Below are 22,317 nucleotides of genomic sequence, written 5' to 3' on the forward strand. Positions count from 1 at the left end.
ATGTGATCAACTTCCTAATTCATCTGGATGACAAGTGTACATGGATTAAATCAGTTGGAAGATTTATGGAAGGATATATTTTTGTACAGTATTGCACTTGAAAGAAATTCCTTCCTCAAATTCAACACTCCTAAAGTAACTAGTATGTTGCTGTAAGCAGAACGTTTCTTTCTGTAGGAATGTCATCAGTACAAATAATGCAAAATGGCTGATAATCTACTTTAGGAAGTAATTCTTTCTTATTGTGTTTTTTGAATCCCAGAAATAGAGAGATCAACTACCAAGAGAAGTACAAATGGGAAATACTACTACCAAGAGAAAACTTGGGATCAAGGTAATACATTCTGACAGCTTTTTTGTCCTTTCTTCCTTGGCCCTTTCAGGTTTCTTATTTTTCACTATTGGTCAGAGAAAGATGATTAAAGTAAAATAAATACAATCTCTTTAAGGCTTAACCATGAACAATATATGAATGGCAGAGAGAGCAAATTCTTAGAGATGCAGTAATCTATTAAGAGATCCTGTAATGGGAACAGGACTATCTTGGAGGGAAATTTAATGAAAAAACTAGATGATACATAGAGAGATGGTAAAGCATGCAGATCATACTGAGCTAGCTATAGCTGGTATTAAAATTAGATTTAATATAAAAGCAGATGTTCCTGCCAAATTTCTGCCTGAATGGGAGGCAGACTGCCCAGCCTCACATACTTACTCCAGCCAAAGCCCGAAAATGACACCAGACTGAATAATAATCAAGAAAGGCAATAAAAAACTACAACATGTGATTTCATTCACCCCATAACTGCACAAAAGCTCACAAGCAATAGATAAAGGGGTTCTTACAGGAAAGCAAATGTCAGAGAAATTAGAGATAAGTCATATGTATCTTGCTAAATTCTGTGTCTGGAAATAGCAAGGTGGAAATCTCTGTTGAGAAAGCCCTAAAATGGTAAGGAAAAAAAAAAAAAGCCCCAGGGAAAGAATCTGGATCTTGCACGCCTTGAAAATGGGTAGTGGACAATGCCATGACAATCAAAGCTGTGACTACTAGCATATTACCTCATATGGTGCAGTAGCCCTCAGACAACAGTGTTCAGGTAAGAATATTCTGGGTTCAGAGTGCCTAAGTTTCATAAAAGTATGTCCTGAAATTCCAGAAAAAACTCTGAATTTCCAGCACTATGAACTACAAAGGTTCTAAGAAAACTAATTCTGGAAATTAGAATTTAGATCAAAAACCCAAAGGATCAAGAATAAGAGCAAATAGGCTAATCCTTCCACTTAAAATCACAGTAGGGGAAACTGACTTTTTCCTATTACTAAAACTCATTTTAAAAACTAGAGCTGGGGATATGAGAAAATAAAACTACTTACTATTACCACTTACGAACAGAGATAGCCAAAATGTAAATAAGTATAAATAAAACAACATATTGATGACTACCATTTACAAATGAAGATGCTCAAAATATCACAGCAAAAGAGTCAAAGGATAAAAACTTTATTTTCCACAGGTTCTGTATAAACACCTAGAAGACATTAAAGAGAGAAAAAAGAAATAAATTTTGAAGAAAGAATTGGAAAGAGAATAATAGGAGAAAGTGGCGAATCTTATCCAAGAAATGAACTTATCCAAGAACTCAATGACTCCATAAGACAGAAAGAAGTATTAGAAAAAAATGAAAAGAAATAGAGTAAAATGTAGACAAACAAAAATTATCCAGTTCAGTGAGAACCAGGGTCAAAGTAAAAATAGAGAGATTCAACAAATCACTTCCTGAAAGGAAGACCACATGAAAAAAGTTCCAGTAGCATAATATCTAAAATTCAGAATTTATGTCAGTCAATAATGTTTCAAGCATCATTGCCCTCCCACTCTCAATCCTCCCCAAAATCTATTGAAATACTACCAAATGATGATCAAAAGTCATGCAAGACCTGAAAGCTTCTACTACTAGGTGTAAAAAGGAAATCTTGGAATGTAATGTTCCAAAAGGTTTGGAAATATCAAAGAAAAAAAATGATATTAATAACAAACTCTTCAATATGGATGCAAAGACAATATAAAGTCAAAATCATTTCTAGCTTGGAGAGAGAAATCTCTAAATTGGCAAAATCTGCCATGTCTTCTAACATAGATCTGTTTTAAATACAATTTGAACCAACAAGCAAGAAAAAAGGAAAAGCTCATTAAAGACAAAGAAAACACAAACACACACACACACACACACACACACACACATACACACAACACTGCAAAACAAAAACAAAAAAATCAAGCCAGTAACATTTCATGATAGAGACCAGTCTCTTCTTTCCTGCATCATTTCCCCCTAAGTGTTCTTTCCTAAATTAAAAAAAAAAAAAAAGATAGACCTTAGCCAGATCATAACATCAATCACTCCAAGTTGTGGGACACAATCATCTTATCTGACAAGAGTTAAATTTGGTCATCTACCTTATATTATTTCACCTTTGTTCTTTCCACTTTCCTAAAGGGAAAAGTCTAGAAAGTATTTTAGGATAGTGATATAATATTTCTTAATATTTCTAGAGAAGCTTAAAGGATAAAAATGTTTTCACATAACTAAAAATAACTTCTATTAAAAATGAGTTTAATTACACTGAGAGTAGGGAGTGGAAAGGGAAAGTACTTTAATGGATTAGAGAATTTTTTGATGAAAAAGCCCAAACTAAGTAGGAATTTAGAAATACAAACCTAAAAGTTCACAGAAACTTAGAAAAGTAAATTTATTTGAGCAATTGAATAGAACTGTATTATCTGTCATACCAATTAGGGTATATAAAAAGAGTATAAAAAGAGAAGGGGTAGAGTAAGAGAACATCAGATGAATCTCATTCTTAACTAAAAACAGACAAAGCAGTATTACATTCATGCACACAGTTTGATATGGAAATACATCAGCATCAAAAAGAAAAAAAGAGGAACTGGAGACTTACTGGGGAGAATAATATGTGAAAGATATAATCATAAGTAAAACAAAATTTTATAATCTGAAGTGGAGGTTAAAAGGAGGAAGAAATTGAAATAAAATAAAAACACTAGAATTTAAGGGGTTTTATTTAGACAATGGGAGACTGGCTGAAAAATTATGGCATATGAATGTAATGGAACATTTTTGCATTATAAGAAATAAAAAGGTGATTTCTTAGGATCCAGGATAGTATAAATTTATGAATAATAAAATGAGCAGAACTTGTAGGATCCTTTATAGCAGTATAGTAATGTAATTTAAAAAAAAATAACTTGAGAGACTTAGCTCTACAATGACCAAGCATGTATTCAGATGAGTGAAGATGACATATATTAATTTACCTACAGAGGGAAACTCATGGATACAAGGTCCACAGACATATTTTTTTGATATGGACACTGTAGAGATCTGTTTTGCTGAACTTTATTTGTTATCATTCCCTCCAAACCTTTTTTGCCTCAGTTTTTAATTGAAAGGGGTCAAAGTTAAGTGAGGCAGGCTTGGCAACAGAAATTCATCCCCCAGGGGAAAAAACAAACAAACAAACAAAATAATAGTTAGTTTCTAACATTTAAAAATGCATTGAAGACAGATAAGTTTAAATGAAAGCCCAAACAAGCAAGACAGTATTGAAAATAACATGTAGAATTTGTTGTTCAGTTGTTCAACTAGTGTCTAAGTCTTCATGATCCAATTAGGGGTTTTATTGTGAAGATACTGAAGTAGTTTTACATTTCCTTCTCCTACTCATTTTACAGATGAGGAAACTAAGGTAAATACATTAAATGACCTGCTTAGAGTCACACAGTTAGTAAATATGTGAGGCCAGATTTAAATTTGGGATGATGAGTCTAACTGGAGAACTTGTACTTTACTACACCAACCAATTGCTTGTATATTATTTACTTAACAAAAAAAGAAAAGGCAGGTTCAATTTCATATAAAGTCTTCTTTTATATTCTGTTTAACATATAAATGGCTTTTCTTGAACTTAATATTCAGAATTTTTAAAAAATCATCTTGGCATAGAAAAAGTGTTATGCTTAGAATCAGAAAGGCCTGGGTTAAAATTTTATTGCTGATACTGATAGGTACCTGACCAGGGAAAGTTCTTTAGCTTATCAGGACCTTAGGGCAACTTCTTAAGATGTGGTTACTAAATTATGTATCTGCTAAGATCCTAATTAACTCCCATCTCTGAAATTCCCTTCTATGATGTATTTAAAACAATGGATAAAAAAGGCAGGAAAACTATTATTTCAATTAGTCCAACCTTAAAAAAAAAAATGATTTAATTCATGTTGTAATGGGAGTATTGGGGCATGAAAGAAATGAAAAGCTAAAATTACTTTAAAAAGCAAATCCTCAAGCCAAGAAAAAAATTGAGAATTTTAAGGGAAAGTAGATTGTTGATAGCTTGTGTGTTATTAAATAATATTCCCTTAAAGTGAAGGTAAATCAAGGACCTAATTCTGTTTTGGTAGATTTTGTGAAAAGAACCACTAGGGAAAATCACTTGTGCTTCCAAGAATACCCTTGAATGAAAAAGAGTTATGGTTTTGTTATGATAGTTGAGAGTGTTACTCACTATATATTTTTAAAGAGCAAAATCTAGCCAAGTGTTTTTCACATTAATGCTGAAGGATTTATCAGGCCACTAACTTAAAGACAATATTTGAACTAAAAGGCATTGATTAATATTTCTGAAGTTGGGTATTTTAAAATCAATGCTTCTAATGCTCAAGTATAATAGACTGAGCAGTAACCTTACTTGCCAAAAGTCATTTTTTGGCCAATTGTATACCATTCAGATTTTTAATTTGTTGAGGTCAATTCTTCAGGTATGGCTCAAAGCATTTATAGTGGAATAGTCAAGATAGACTCTGAGAAAAAAAATGAATGAAAGAAAAGAGGGAAAAAAAGTTTTCTATCGGGCCTCACTGCCTTCGTGTCCTTACAATTTTTCTTCTCACTCTCATGGAACCTGGTTTCCTATGCTTTTATTAATCAGTGATCTGTAGCACATTTAAGAAAGAAAGTGGATTAGAGCTACAAAATCCAAAACCATTAAATACCTAACCATGAATGAGTTCAGTGAGTTTCTTCTCCTAAGAAATATTTAGTTTTAAAAATGAAGCACAAGAAAAGGAACCTAAAAAACTAAATCTCTGTGAAATTTCAGAAACCTTCAATATTGGGTGGGAGAAATATTTGTGGGGAGGGCTCCTCAGTTATTTCCAAAATGTAAGCCAAGTCTATACAATGGAAACCAAATAAACACTAATATATAGTTGGTCTATCAACTTAGATATCATCTTAATGTGCTTTCCACCTTGATACTTCCTCAACTCTTTCTGTTGGAATTCACAGTTTTCTTCAAGACTCAACCCAAGTACTACTTTATTCAAGAGATATTCCCTGTTCCATCTATTTATTAGTGTAAGCCAATGCACATATTGTATTCACCCTAGGAGAAAGTAAAGTTCTTAGTAGAAGGATTTATTTCACTTTTATATTTGTATCCCTAGATACTAGCAAAGTGCTTGGCTTAAACTAGGTACTTAATAGAATCTGGTTGATTGATTGAATACCTATTAAAAGCAGGAAAAAAGGCTATTGTGGAAAATCTGATTCATTAAAAAAAAAAAAAAAAAAAAAAAGACAGTCTAGGACAATGTAACGCATTGCTTGAATCCATAAAGCTCAAACTGGAGATTCAGCAATTGTCTGGTTAATTGGATCCTCCTTAATAATGGTACCAAATTTTAAAAGCACATTTTTTTTTTTTTTTTTTGGTGAGGGAGGGAAGCCATTTTCTCATTTAATTGGTTTAGCACATCTACAATTATCAAATTAAATGAAAACAGCATGGGACCTCACATCAGAGAGTACCTCAACACCTTTTTAGGGTTTTGTAAATTACATGGCACAGTTGCCACTCAGTCAGCCTATACCTAAATCCAAACTTGATCAAAATGTTTGCTGTATCACAGAGGTGACAATCTCTGGACAATTTTATTTTTATCTCCTTTGCAAGAAACTATTTCAGCTACTTTAAAATGCAGTAATGTAAATAATAAACTGTTTTAAATAGTTTGAGATCATCTTCCAAGATAAATCTTCCAATATTTAGTCCTTGATTATGGAAAAGGAATGCTCAGTACAAAAAAGAACTTTAGAAAATGTGCACTTTGAATCTGGTATTCAAAGAGGATGATAAAGAAAGTCCTGATTTTTTTCAATCATATTATAGCCTGAAAATTAATGGAATTATTTTTATACTAAAGTTATAAATACAAAGAATCCTCTTTGTTTTAATTCCTAGTAAAGAGGAAGCACAACAAGGATAAGAAAAAATTGAAAAATTACCTGATCGTCCATCTCTCTGAAAGTCCACATGATACCATTCTCCATCATTCACCTTCTTTTGCAAAGCTTTTATTTTGATAGTACCTGATCCCATATCCAACAACAGGTAGAGATGGCCATCCAGCATTTCAATAGCAAAGAAGTCAACCTTTACCATTTGGGGATTTTTGGCATCCTTCTGGTGTCTTGGCTTGCCATGACTAAAGAGTATAAGCCCATTAGGTTCTGTGGTACGAAAGTCAAATGATATGGAGCCTGTTTTCTTGGCATTCCACTTTGGGAGAGAGATGAAAGATTCTGGTGTCTCAAAGGTGATTGGGTCCAATGTTGCAACATTTTCACATTTAAATGCCACTACTCCATGTATCTTCATTTTAGGATCTCCTTGTTTGGCGAGCCGAGATAATTCCAGCCTGACATCATTATTTTTATATACAACCTGTAAATAAAGGATAATCATGAGAAAGATTTTCTAGTCATTTATCCTTTGGAGTTCACTGGGTCAGTGAAATCTGTATTTATGCATTTAACTCTAATGAAGGCTAGTTATAAAGGACAGGAATACTTAGTGGAATTCTAAATCTTTTTTAACCTGGAGTTAGAAATATTCTGATTGTATATGATACAACTGTCTTCCTTGCTAATAAAATTATTGCATCAATCAACTCAATACTAACTCTATCCAGTTAATTGAATTCAAATATAATTCACACATACACACACATAGAAAGAGATAGAAAGAGAGAAGCTTATAAAATTAACTCAAACAATTTAAAGAAATCTGTTTATAATTTGTGCTATTGTTCTTAAACTGGTATTGCAGCATTTATTGTTTAAAAGCTTTCTTCGCACATTCCATTTTGTTAATATTAGTTATTATTTCCTGTTCCTTTTAACACTCTCTCTCCAAGATTTTTCCTCACTTATAAACAGTTCAATCTATGCATTTCTGATCCACATATATTAGGGTCAGACCCTACCAAAAATTATTTCCCCTAAAAAGCAGATTCTTTATTGAGTACAATGAGGATATTAGATTTATAACAGAATCACATTGGAGAAACAATATTGAAGTAGCAAATAGCTTAGATTTTCTGAAAAACACTGTAATAGTATATCAATGATGCAAAACACCAGGTATAATTTTTTTGCATTAATATGTACTTGAATAATGTTAGATAAATCAACGATGGTTTCCTGTAAATCTAATCAACTTTTGTCACAGGTGTTCCACATCACATTCAGTTTTCACAAATATCAGGCAAAATCGGCTCTATAATGCTCATTTTTTAAGTAACCAAATTTCAGCTTATCACAGGTGAGTGAGATACATTTCAGGATGATAGCATCCTGTGTTTACAATGCTTTTTTGGACTCTAAATAAAATAATACCAATTTATTGTCATGTAAAAATCTGTTCTCTTATTATAATAAGTCAAAAGATAATTAGGCAAAACAAAGGACAACATTATTCCTCAGATTTCTCAAAATAGGTAGCTGAAAATGACTTTTGAGGTCATTTAGTCCCACCCCATAATTTTGGAGATGAGGAAATTTGGAACCAGAGAAGGGAAGGAAAGTGATTTGCTTGATGTCACAGGGAATAAATGAATAAATGAAAAAGAGAAATTTGAACACAGATCTGACTATAAATCAAGCACTTTTTCCACTTCTAAAGACCTAGCAGAGATTTCAGTTTGCAACTAGTTGTATTTATTGTTAGGAAACTTTCCTAATTTGATATCACATCAGGGATCATTGTAGAAAATGGGAATTATTTCATTTAAAAAACCAAAGCACCTAACAGTTTTTGCAGAGAAATTAATCCCATGCATCATAAAATGAGAGATTTCATTTAGGCCAAAGGAAGGCCCTCTTTCAAAGGGAAGTTTTGAATGCCAGAAAATTCTACTGAGGCCATTTCTCTGAAGAACTCTCTCTAGGAAACAAAAACATTATAGAGAACTAACTTTAGTGCTACCTTTAGACAAAATTTCTCCAGGGTGTGTCAGACTATTGCCAGGAAGGTCCCCTGATGCCTCAATGTGGCAAAGACCAAAGTTTCTTACTATTACTCTGACCCATTCTCCATGTAACTGCCAAAGTAATTTTCCTGAAATGCAGTCAAATCATGCAATAGCCCTTCAGAATAAACTTCAGTGGATTGCTATTACCTCTAGGATAAAATGCAATTTCATTTTGGCATTCAAAGCTGTGCAAAAACTTGCAATTACTTATCTTTTCAGTCTTCTTACACAAGTACTCTGTGGTCTAGTCATATTGGATTACTTTCTGTTTCTCTTACCTGAAAGTTTATTTCTCAACTCTGTATTTTTGTTTTGTGTGTTCCACATTTCTAGCATACTCTTCCTCCTAACTTCCATTTCTTAAAATCCCTGGCCTCCTTTTGGACTCTTTTCAACTGGTACTTTCTACAGAAAGCCTTTTATAGGCTTCTGGAGCTTTTTCCACTAAGGATACCTTCCACTTTCTCTGCATGTATGTTAAATATATTTGTTGAAATATTGTTAAAATAAATGATATCCAATATTTTGATTTTCATGATCTTTTTATAGAAACCAACATAGGGAGTTGTCTTTAGGACTCTTAAGCAATATTTTGTTAGAAATCACTCATATATACATAAATGATAACATTTTCCCTTGCATTGAACCCTTCTTAAATCAATACAAGAAATCTGCAATAAAATATAGTAGGAAAAAACTGTAAGAAACTGCTAAAACCAATGGAGATCAGCTGCATTAAGAAAATAAGAATTTTGTTGGAAGGATGCAGAGAGGAAAGGTAGACACCATTGAACACTTTGGGAAAGCAAATTAGGCTGGTTTAGAAGGTGTAATGAAAATATACTGGGCACCTAAGGTATGAACAAAAGATCATGAGAATTTACAGGGGTACTAAAAGGAAAGGGAGAAGTGCTGAAAGGCAATAAGAATAACTGCCTATTTCTAAATTTTACTGAATTCCAACCCTTTACTTGAGAAACATGAAAACCTTCACACAAGTCCCAGTTCCCAGGACCTAGGATTTAGGTTACTTCTAGGATATTATTGTTTCATTATGTTCTGTATGAAATAGACTCTTGTGGTCTAGTTTGGGAGCCAATTCTTCTTTTAGAACTTTCTTTCTCAAGGGATATGCATTCCAATTTCCAAACTACCAAGTGACAATAAACACTGGAGACAACTCATTCCTGAGTTGGGGACTGTCAGTACCTTGGAAACTTTCTCACTTGAAAGTTTCCTTGACACACATCTGAATCATTTCTGTAGTGGCAAGCATGAGGAGTTGAATTAAGTTCTCAGAGGGCATACACTTTCCTAGAAGTCTGTCTCATTTGAGCACCATAATATTTTTTTTTTGTCTCTCATCTTGTATTCCTTCTGAAGAAACTCAAGGAGACAGGAAGCCAATTTAGGCTGAGGCTATCATTAGTATGCTGATAGCTCTCAAATTTATACTACTGCTGCATTTGACCCAGATTTTATAATTATCTGACTTTTCCAAAGTAAGGCTGAAATTTAAGGTGAACTGATCATGGTTCAGTTAAAATAACATGGAGATGGTATCACAAAAATTCAGTAAAAGCAGACTTTTTTTTTGCTTCTTTCATAGCTGCTGAGGGTCTCAATCAATTTTAAAAGTTGCCTTCTTCAGTCCCAGAAGTCATTTATACATCTTCCTTTTGTATGGCCTTAATATTAGATTATAGTACTGCCATATAATGAATGGATTAACTGTTCCCCTTCACAATATGGTTCCTTTCTACCTTTCTTACCACTTCATATTACTCTCTTTCATTAATCTATATTGGAAACAAACTAATCTATTAGCTATTTCCCAACACCAACATTATCTCTTCTTTATCCATTCTGTGCACGAATTATATCCTATTCCTGGAATGCACTTCCTCAATTCCATATTTTAGATTCTATAGTAGTTAGTGCCTTTTGAAAATACTTTTCTTTTTATTGTATCAACACAGAATATTAGTAAGGTTCCTGAAGGCAGAGTCTATTGAATTTTGGCTTGGGTATCACTAACATCTCATGTAGTATCGTATGCTTAAGAAAAACTTATTAAATTAAAATGATGCACAATAGTGTGGGATTTGGGTGCTGTATCAATGCTATATCAATGTTGTTTTATTTCTGAAAACAATTCAAGGTACTGCATAGCACTTTTGTGACATGTGACGATTTGGAAGAAAGATACTAAATAAATCCAACACATCCTTGTGATTTGAATGTTTTCAATCACGTTTTCCTTCCTAGTATACTTTCATTCCTAGTATACTTTTGACTCCACCTTGTCCATACAGATATCATGAGGGATTTTTCAAGTGTTTCTGTTGAAATCTAGGTAGCATTTTTATGATATTCTAGTCTGGTAATGCTCCTAAAATAGGCAATGAGATTAGTCTTATATGACCTACTCTTGAAGCCAGGCTGGCTCTTTGTGATCAACACTTGCTATTTTAAATGTTCTAGAATTTTTCCAGAAATCAAAGTCAAGCTCATTGTACTATAATTTTGATACCATTTTCCTTTCTTTTTTGAAAATTGGGACACTTACCTTCCTTCATTCCTATAGCAGTTGTCCAATTCTTCAGGCTTTTTCAAAAACCATTGATAAAGGTTCAATAATGTTGCATTATTTTTATTGTCTCTAGTTTTTGAACTGTTATAGTGAATTTATAGGAAAGTTGTATCACAATATTCACAAACTCGAATCACAATACCAGTGAAGGCACTAAGAAGTCATATAATTCTATCAATACCTGATCAAGAATCCCCACTGTAACACATACTACAGTATTTTTGTCATCCAAACATCTACTTAAGATCTTTATAAGCCTGAAGACAGTGATTATGATTACAAATTAAAGTTTCTACTCTCTGGAATTAACATCCCTAATTCCTTCAATCAATATTCATAAGGATTCATAAGGATAATCAATATTTAAAATCTTTCACCATCCTAATCATCCCTTTCCATGGGTTCCTTAGTTCTTAAGTTTTATAAGTATTATTTTTTTCTTAGATACTTCCTATCAAAGTTTAAAAAGGCATCTATTTTCTTGACTATATATCATGCTGTTGAATCATATTCTTTTCAATTAAATTCTATCTCCCTCTCTCCACCCCTCTACAGTCATCTGCTGCATAATCTTGCCATCCTTCCTTCTCCTTTCAATTTGGAAGTATAAGGTTATACACAATTATAATACTTTACTTTACATTTATGTCTACTAAAATGACCAAAAACTTTTTGGCAGTTAGGTGGTGAAATGGATTAGATCTGAAGTCAAAAAGACCCATCTTCCTGATTCAAATCTGTCCTCTGACACTTACTAGCTGTATCACCTTGTCTGTTTTAGTTCTTCATTTGTAAAATGATCTGGAGAAAGAAATGGCAAACCACATTGGTACCTTTGCTAAGAAAATCCCAAATGAAGTCAGAAAAAGTCAGACAAGACTAAAATAATTATGCAACAAAATATAATCAAAGTTGAGATATTTTTGTACTTAGACTACATCATGTAATGTATTAGGTATTTTTCCCAGTATAACATCATATGTAAAGATAAATATACTTCCATAATTTAATGGAAATCTTTTGTGTTTTCTCCTCTCCTAGAATGTAAGATACTTGGAACCAAGGAGCATTTCTCTTTTGTGTTTATATTCTCAGCATTTATCAAAATGATAGGCATACGGTAAGCACTTAAAAAATTTGTTTTGTTTTAATTCATATATCCATTGTTAAGGAAAGCTTGTTACCATCACAACAATAAAAAATTTCATCTCATTAACTGATTACTTTTTCAGATTCAGTCATTTAATCATTTCTTAATCTAATTGATTTGACTCCACCTTGTCCATACAGATATCATGAGAGATTTTTCAAGTGTTTCTGTTGAAATCTAGGTAGCATTTTTATATTCTAGTCTGGTGATACTCCTAAAATAGGCAATGAGATTAGTCTTATATGACCTACTCTTGAAGCCAGGCTGGCTCTTTGTGATCAACACTTGCTATTTTAAATGTTCTAGAATTTTTCCAAAAATCAAAGTCAAGCTCATTGTCCTATAATTTTGATACCATTCTCCTTTCTTTTTTGAAAATTGGGACACTTACCTTCCTTCATTCCTATACCAGTTCTCCAATTCTTCAGGCTTTTTCAAAAACCATTGATAAAGGTTCAGCAATCATATTTAATATATATCCCTTTTAGGAACCTGAGATATAAAACTCCAAAGCCTAGTGATTTGATCTCATCAAGAGGAGCTATGTACTTTAACAATATCCTTTTAATCAGTTGTACTTCTCTGGAAACTAATTTGTTTATCTTTTTCTTCTGTTTTCTTTACTCCAAAGATTAATATCTTTGGTAAAGACAACAAAAACAAAATTACAATAGAATCATCCTGACGTCTGTTATTTCATCTCCCCAGCTTCGATTCTGATCTCTAATTCTTGATTCTTGGTAAAACAATCCCTTATAGAAGGATTTACCTGGTTTATTGCCTAGATGTATAGTTTGAGTTGGAAACTATTGGTTAATGTCCAAGATTCTTAACCTGGGGTCCATGACTAGAGTTCATAGGATCTGTAAACTTGGATGGAAAAAAAATACACCTTTCTTTTCACTAATCTCTAAATGAAATTTAATATCTCCTTTAATTATTGGGGAAAAAAGAAACTAGGTGGTATAATAGATAGAGTGATGGACCTGGAGTCAGGAAGACCTGAGTTCAAATTCATCTCAACATTTACTAGCTATATGATCCTTCATCTGTGAAATAGGGATAATAACACTTTGAGGTCATATGGTCAATAAGATGGAGGACTATATATTTTCTCCGATCCTTTTAGCCTCTCAAATCTCACCAAAACAGAAATTCTCTTCTAAAGATGAAATAACTTTATTTTTTCCAAGTTTTAGGCTACCTAGAACACAAATGAAAGTTTTTTTTTTTTTAATGGGGATAATAATAGCACTTGCCCATCAGCATTTTTTGTGAAGATAAAAATGAGATAATATCTTTAAAGTACTTTTCAAACCTTCAAGTTTTATACAAATGCCAGCTATTATTAGAAGGGGTTATTATAGAATTTACCAGACTAAAAGAGGGGCTTGTGGCAGGAAGAAATAGGAACCTATTGACAGATTAATACTTTGTTTTGTTTTTTGCTTTTTCGTAATTTCATTTGTTAGCAGGCAAACAGATTTTAATTAAGCCTTCCATGGAAAGACAAGCAGTGATTAGAAATGCCTCTATGGAAGAAAAAAAGAGCCTGTGCCCTTTGGAAAAACTAGTAACATCTGCTCATACTTCCAAAGATATTTTCTCAGATAACCAGCAAGATCTCTCATTCAAGCAAAATGTAATAATAGATAATAAAAGAAAACCTCTCATCCAGCAAATTTGTCATGTTTGCACTTGCAATAGCTTTTTCTTAAGCATGAGCAGTCCAGTTGCATTCTCTTTTTCATCATTTCCTCCCCATTTAAAGCTAAAGTGATTGATTATTTTCTGAAGCCCTTTCTCAGATTTCCTATGTGAATTTATTTTAAAACTGCATAAGATTGGGGCAGCCAGGTGGCAGAGTGGATAGAGAACCAGACCTGAAGTCAGGAAGACCTGAGTTCAAATCTGTCTCAGACACTTTACATTTCCTAGCTGTGTGACCCTGGGCAAGTCACTTAACTCTAATTGCCTCAGAGGAAAAAAAAAAACTACAAAAGATTAAGCATTGATGGTTTTAAAAAATGCTAGGCCAATAATTTTTTCTCCTGTGTCATGGAGAGCCACCTTTTCTCATGAATTGTTCCTTTTAGAGCAATATTTGAAACAGAGAAAGGTCAGAGGTAAAATATGAACAGTTATTCTGTTCAGGAAGTACCTGACACTGAATTAGCAGAGGACTTTAGTCAAAAGATGAAGGTGTGAGGTTTAAATCTCAATTCTGACACTTAATTCAATTTAATTTGACCCTTCAAGTGTTGTACCAGACATAATGCTAAGCATCAGGAACCCAAAAACGAAAATGAAACCATCCCTAACCTCAAGGAATTTATATTCTACTGGAGAGAAGTAGGAGTCACATAGAAAAGTAAATATAGATATTCACAAACTACATAGTAAAGCAATCTTAGGAGTTATATGAGAGCTCTAATAATTGAAGCAATTGGGAATAGTGAAATAGCACTTAGAACTGGGAGGAAAGGAGGGATAATATTCTAGATCTAGCATTCAGCATGGAAGGAGTAGCTGGAATATTGTATAAAAGGCAAGAATTCAAATCTGGTTGAAACACCGGTGTTTATTTGGTGTTTAAGGATGTGGGGGAAGATTGTGAAACTGTTCCAGGAAGTGAGTTTATATTCAAATTGTAAAGAGCTTTAAATGATAAACTGAGTAAAACCTTAATACTAGTAGCATGAGTGAGCTACTGACGTTTCTTGAGCAGTAAAATGTCTGACTTGTGATTTTGGCATCTCTGTTTAACATCTGTGTAGAAGATGGATTGGATAGTGAAAAGCAGAGATGTGGAGAAACCATTTTCAATAGTCCAGGCAAGATGATAAGGATTTGAACTAGGGGTAGTCTCTGTGTGACTGAATGTGTGAGAAAGAACAAATAAACCCTTTAGTTGAAATAAAATGTATGGGAGAGTAAGGGTTTTCTAGGAAACAGATATGTAATTTCATTGGTTAAAAAAAAAATCCCTGGAGAAGAAATCCCTTTACTAGTGCAGGATAACAACTTTGCTGCAACTTAATTGTTTTGAGTTTCCTATTGTAGTAAATCTTTAAATGATTTGCCTAATATCACAAAGCTAGTATTTGCTTGAGTCTAGACTCTAACCCAGGTCCTGAGTTTTAAGTCAATCCAGTATCCATTTGCATCTTGCTTTATTTATAGAAATATAAATATTATATGCAGAAAGTATCAAGTTGGCTACTTTGGCTAAAACAGCGATGATTATATAGTACTGTGATCATAGGCAAGTCACTGAATTATTCTGACCTTTAGATTTCACATCTAGTAATCATTGGAATTAAAATAATAAACTCTCTACCTCCTATGATCATTGGGAGGAAAGTGCTTTATAAAACTTAAAATAGTATAAAATGTGTTATCATAAATATCAATAAATAAAATATACCAATTGCTACTTTCCTGTTTCCCCTCGATGGCACAAAATTATAATTCTCTCTCTTACAAACTTACAGTGTATCTGTATCTTAAAGAAAGAGATAATTATTATTTAAGAACAGATTTGGGAATAAAGAAAAGATATGTCTTTAGCTGGGAAAAAAATAATGTTACCTACTTAAGTGATATTAGATCAACATGTAGATAGATAATTTTATTTGAAAATTACTGCCAATAAATTTGACTGGACAACATAGGTACAGGAAGATTCAGCAAGGCAAATCTTCATTGCTTATCCCATTGCTGACAGTAAGATTTGAAGCATTATATAGAGGTTCTCTGTAGGTAAGTGCTTTAGCCATAAAATATACATAACAGGGTATGGGACCTGGGAGTTCCAGAACCACCCATGAAATGCTTTCTGTCAGGAAGAAAATGAAATGGTGTCTGCTGATAAACTACCATTGAATGAGTTGATTTAGAGGCAATGTAAAATAGGCTAGTCAGAGAATCTAATCATGTTAATTCCAAAAACTGTTCTCTGTTCAACAAGGGACATCACTTAGACTGTGACAGCAGTCCCCAAGTTGGATTTACAATTGAGCAGCCATCTGACATGTTGAAAAAGGATGGTCTCAATATGAGTTTCATGGCTGTCATCCAAAGGGACTGGTATTTTCCATAAGATTATGCTTCCCCTCACCCCCAAACACAATACTATATTTAGGCAAATGTTAAAATTTGAAAAAGAGGACACTTATGAGCACTTTAATTAAATGATGATAAGTTTCCATATGATATTTATTTTTATCTGATTTACATAGCAGTCTTGCAGAAGTTACTATATGAAAATCTTGTGTTTCACAGGGTTTTTTCCCCTTAAGTGTAAAACTAACCTCTGGAATATGTATATGCTCTTTTCTTCCTTTTTCTCTCTCTTTCTCCTTCTTTTCCTCATTCTTCCCTCTCTCCCTCTCTCCTTTCCTCTCTCTGTTTCTCTGTTTCTGCCCCTGCCTCTCTCTGTCGCTGTCTCTTTCTATCTTTCTGTGCCTATTTTTCTGTCTGTATCTCACCTCTATTTGGCTACATTCTAACTTCATTATACATTACTCTCCTTCCTATAAGCTGTGGTCCAACCAAATTAAATCTCACATTGTCACACAAACACTCTATTTCTCATTTTGTGTCTTTGCCTTGACTATCCCCCTATGACTTCAGTGAGCTCTTCTTTACATTCATCTTTTAAGAGCCTTCATTTCCTCCAACTCAAGAAGTTCTTTTTACATGAAGGATTTTCCAACTCTCCATCCCAAATTCTGATGGACTCCATACTGTATTATCTTATATTCTTGTGTTTATTCTATAAATATTTTATGTGATAACTTGCTGCCTTAGTAGAATGTAAACCTTGAGAACAGGGACAATTTCATTTTTTGTCTCTGTGTTCCTAGGGCCTACATTTGTGGCTAGCACTCACTAAGCACTTAATAAATACTTGTAGATGGATTATTTTGCAAACTTCATATAGCTGTGATTGTATCTGTGTATTGTGATTGTAAGTGCTAACTTACTAAATAAAATTTCTCTGCTAAATAATTTTTGGTGAGGATATTTAGAAATCTTTTCCAATCTCATCCTTACCCTTTAGTGATACATTAATTACTCAGTTAAAATCAAGATCATAGGTTTAGATTTGCAAGACCCTTCAGAGGTTATCATTTTAGAAATGAGGAAACTAAGGCACAGAAAGATTTAAATTTTTACCTAGAGTCATATAACTAGTAAGTGTCTGTGTCAGGGTTGAAACCCAGATGTTCATGAATCCAAGACCAGAGTACCACCTGAGATACCACATGGCTCCTCAAAGGCTCTCCCAAGAAACAAATGATTCTAAAAGCTGCTAGTTTATTCTATGTTTTGCTATGATCAGTCTGAATAGTAACAGAGGGTAAAAGGAAGAAGAGAAATTTGATTATGATACTAACAACATTATCCTTGATGTTCTATGTTATTATTATTATTACTTTCAGATTTACTTCTATCATCAATTAACATGAGCAATCAAAAACATAAAAAAAGCTTGGGTGATAAGCTGCCATGTGGGATGAGCCTACTTTAGTAGACAAAAAATCACCACAGGCAGAAGATTGATTATTCCGTAATGGGCACTCATATACATATATATTTACATACACACATGTGTACTCATGTGCATTTGTGTATATATGCATATCTGTACACATATATTTGCCCAAATTTTCTCATAAGAAGTTCTATAATTAGAAGAAAAACAATAATAACAACAACAAAACACTTCTTGATCTCTGGAAATCTCTTATCCATTTGATATCTAATGTCATGGATTGAAAGACCATTGTATATTTCATGGACATTTTATGGTTTAGTAACACTCTCTATGAAACTTTATGTGCAAAACATAATGTACTTATGTTTCTTATTCTGAAAAGGTAATTTTCTCAACAGAGTCAAATATAATCTCTAAGGAGTAGAATTCTCTACACCTTATTCACAAATAGCAGCTTAGCTGGAAAAGAACAGAAGCAAAATAATCTTAAGGAGATTGCCTTCCTGTCTATTTCTGTCTATACTGAACTCATCTTCCTGTGAACTATGCATGATAGTAGTTTTGGGTTAACAATATACAGAATCATAGAGTAAAAATAAGTCAGAAAACTCATTCATATGGTGACATATGAATGGTGACAAACACCATTTTACAAGTCAAAATTGAAAAGTCTAGATCTTGAATTGGTAATTTTTATTGCATAATAATATCCCCAGTCTTGCCTTAATGAGTTTTTCATTGAGATTGGGGACAGTTTTACCAAGAAAACTACAACAATGTACCTGACAATTATAAATAACATCCTATTCAACACTCGACCAACTTGAAATCATTTTCAGTTCTTTCTAAATACATTTGTGCATTTGTGCTGATATTTGCGAAATTATAAATAGCAAATTATAAACGGTTTCTAGTAGCAATATCTAAGATGCCACAAATTTGTCCCCAAAGGCAAAGGGTTCAAAATAAGATTTTTGTCCTCAATTTACTGAACCCTTAACACAAATATGTATCTTCATCCTTCTTTTCAGGCAAGTCAAGATTATTTTTAATTGAAAAATTAGATGTGATTTGAAGTGTGATTGTAATCCCAAAATAGGATCTAATTAACTACATTATACACTCTAGCCACGTTCATGCTTTTTTTGGATTATTAGGTATTTCTTCTCCTCATTCCGCTTCTAAGGGAAATATCCCAACACAGCAAAATGCAACCAGAACTATTCATTTGCTGTGAATTTGCTTTCTAGAGATGTTGTTTTCCAAAGCTGATAACTTATTTAGATTTACATGTTCAAAAATTTATAAAGCTAAAGTACAATTATCTGAAGCCCAGAGAAGGAAAATGACATAAGAGTAGAATTTTCTTCACAACAAATCAGACTTATTTTATAGATGAACCACTAATTGAATGACTTGTCTAAAGTCACACAATTTGTAAATGCAGATCATAGACACAAATCCACATCATCTGTTTCATAGTCTGGTATCCTTTTCACTACCCAAAGTACTCTGACCTTGAAAAGATTTATAATGTTTTTATAACTATCTCTGAATCATTATAGAAATAGTAAAATAATATTTAATAAATTTACTATATTATAATTAATATTACATTATAGTATTACTATGGTTGGTAGAATACTAATTCTTTAAAACGCGGTAATACATGTATTGAAATTCATGTATGTTATCTATCTATATGAATATTTTATTACATTAAATATCTTATTCCTATACCCATTAAACTACAAAGAATTTATAGTAACTCAGACACTTATGCTCCACAATACATAAAGGCACATATTCATTTTGCACATGTACACAAACTATTTGAGGAAAGTCAGATTAGTATCTAGGACAGAAACAATTCAACTTCCTAATTTCACATGTTTCAATGAACAGCAACAATGACAATAATAATAAACAACTAAAGTTGAAATTAATACAACAAAACTATTTCACATTTCTTCAGAAACTTGGAAGAAAATATTGGCACATAACTCTCCCATTTTTGAATGTGAGGAAATAGTTGTGTTATTTTTCTTTCTGGTTACCTCAAAAATTCAAACTTCTAAAAATAGAGAAAAAGAAATATGGTCATGTGCGAATATTATCAATACTTGTTGGGAGGTCACTTGAGATTTGGGAAATTTGAGAAATGTAATAAAATTATTTGAACAATTTTTTTCCCAAAAATTGATTGTCTAAGATTATCAAAGAAAATAAAAAATTGATTAGTCAAATGAATTTTTAGATATCCTATATGCAACATGGGAGATGATCCTATATATATATATATATATATATATATATATATATATATATATATACACACACACATGCCATAGCTCACATTGCCTAGATGAACTTGGAGTGACCAGCTGAAATACACTGAAAAGACAAAAAGTTATTGGGTCTTAACATCTGCCTTACTGTCTTCTAAATCACCAGACTTAGCCATCTGACACAATGACATGTCCTAAAGGTCCCTGTGCTTTGCTTGCCATCAGTCCTACTAATGAATTGTATGTTTTCAATTGTCTTGCAGTATTGTCCTCCCCCATGTAAGCTCCTTGTAATGTAAGCTCCTTGTAATGTAAGCTCCTTGCCAACAAGTACTGTCTTGCTTATTCTATTTATATACATAAGGTTTAACACAGTGCCTGTCATATGGTAACTAAATAAAAATGTTTTTCATTCATTCTTCATTCATATGAATAATGAAATAAAATAAAATAAAGAAATATAAATAAATAAATATTGAAATAAAATAAAAGAAAGAAAAGAAAAGAAATGCAGAAGAGTTTTACGGATTGATTATCCAAGCACAAAAACAATCTTCAAAGTGATAAAAACATTAAAAACATTACATTTGTTTCCCAAAGACACTATTAAAATAAAGGGGAAACAGAGAAAGGTTTGTACTTTAAATTTCATTTCAAAAAATTAAAAACAATGTGTGTATATAGTGACCATCTGTAATTATGTATTGCAAAATGCTTATTAGCAGAATTAAAATCTTTATATTCTTGGGTGGAATAAAGACCTTTTGTATTCCACTACTCACTAGTATTTCTTCTTTGGTTCATTCCCTTCAATACTTTTCTAGTTGTCAGCTGATATTCTAACCACTACTGTTTCAGAATAGCAATTTTCTGAAAGCACAGTCCCTAGTCTCTTCAAATCAAATAATATTTATAAAAATAAAAAGTACTTAGCCCAGTCCCTGGCACATAGCAGGTGTTATATAAATGCTTATTCCTTTTCATTCCCATTCCATTTCTTTATCATTTATATGTTCTTCTATTTCTCCTTCTTTTCTTTTCTTTTTTCCCCTCTACTTCTTCCTGTTTTTCCTCTGAAAGTTGTTTCTTTCTCTGGCAGCAACCCAGCTGAAGATTGCATTTTTAGTCTGACTCCAGGCCTGGCAGCCTGCCTGCCGGTTCAATTGTTTTGGTGCAATTTTTTATTGTTTGATTCCTAGATGAAAAGTGCTGCCCTATTAAACAAATAGCTGCTGAACCAAGACTGAAACCACTCACCTTCTGGGGGGTTGGGAGGGGATGGCTAATTGAAGGTTTTCTCCCTTTCTCTCATAGCTATTTGGCTCTCTTCCTTTCTAGCTCTGCTTGCTGTTATTTTCCCAGAACTAATGCATTTTACTTGACCACTTTCTTGCTTCATATCAGTTACTATCAGATGGTATATAGCCTTATTCAAGGACTCTGGTTTTATCCTATGTCATCAGTAGAGTCACAGTTTTGTCTTATACTAATGTTGGCTGACTTCCAATTTATTTTGCTACCAGTGAGACAAATGCCATTGACTAATCATGTTATTATTACTTATAAGTAAAAGTGACATCTCATCTCCAGTCCCCTCCTGAGTTGTTTTTTCTTGGCCTTCATCTTCTTTTGTCAGGATTATTTTTTCCTTCCAAGAAAATCACACAATTTTCTATCTGTTGCCCTCTCTCCCTCTCTCTTCCCCATGCCTTCCTTTCTCTTTCTTCTCTCCCTCCTTATTTCCTACTTTCCTTCTTTTTTTTCTTCCCAAAGTTATTAAATATCCATTATATGTGGAACAATATGTGAGCCACTACTACAAAGTTTGGATAAAATCATAGCCTTATTCTCATGGTGAATACATTCTGATAGAGGGATAAAACATGAATGCAAATGATTAAAATGCTCAATATTATCTGAGAAATGCATTAGTGAGCTATGAACCAATATTCTTTGATAGAACTACTTTTATTCTGATTCTATTTTTTTTTTCCTTCACTTGACACCAAATTTCTTGTCAATGCTTTTGCGGAAGTAAATTTGTATCCATGGCCCACCCTGAGTGGCTGAATGGAGAGAGGGATGATTTCAGAGTCAGGAGAATCTGGATTCCAGTCTTGTCATTAATATATTCTGGCTATGTAACTTCAGGCAAGTGACCTAACTACTTAATGATCGAGGCAACTCTTAAAATTTTAAGTAAAGTCATCAAACTGTAACTGCAGAGGGAATTTCCATACCTTAAATCTCCTTTCTAATGAAATCACAATTCCTGACATAATAGGCAGAACAGTCCAAATAAAGAATTTTTCACCTTATCTTTGCAGCTGGCAAACCAAGAAAATAATACCGTTTGCCTATCATTGGTCCAATTTCTTGTAACCTGGG

The 22,317-nt window shown here is 32.9% G+C and overlaps 1 protein-coding gene across 24 annotated transcripts in view; it reads right to left on the reverse strand.

Moving 5' to 3' along the window:
- NRXN1 (neurexin 1) overlaps window positions 1-22,317 on the reverse strand; it is a 1,358,646-nt gene that overhangs the window by 776,885 nt on the left and 559,444 nt on the right. For all 24 annotated transcript variants that reach the window (XM_031957196.1, XM_031957194.1, XM_031957193.1 and 21 more), the window contains one exon: window positions 6,369-6,807. In XM_031957196.1, coding sequence (XP_031813056.1) covers window positions 6,369-6,807 — 439 coding nt within the window. The remainder of the gene's footprint in view (window positions 1-6,368; window positions 6,808-22,317) is intronic.

Source organism: Sarcophilus harrisii, chromosome 2, assembly GCF_902635505.1.
Source record: "Sarcophilus harrisii chromosome 2, mSarHar1.11, whole genome shotgun sequence".
NCBI lineage: Eukaryota > Metazoa > Chordata > Mammalia > Dasyuromorphia > Dasyuridae > Sarcophilus > Sarcophilus harrisii.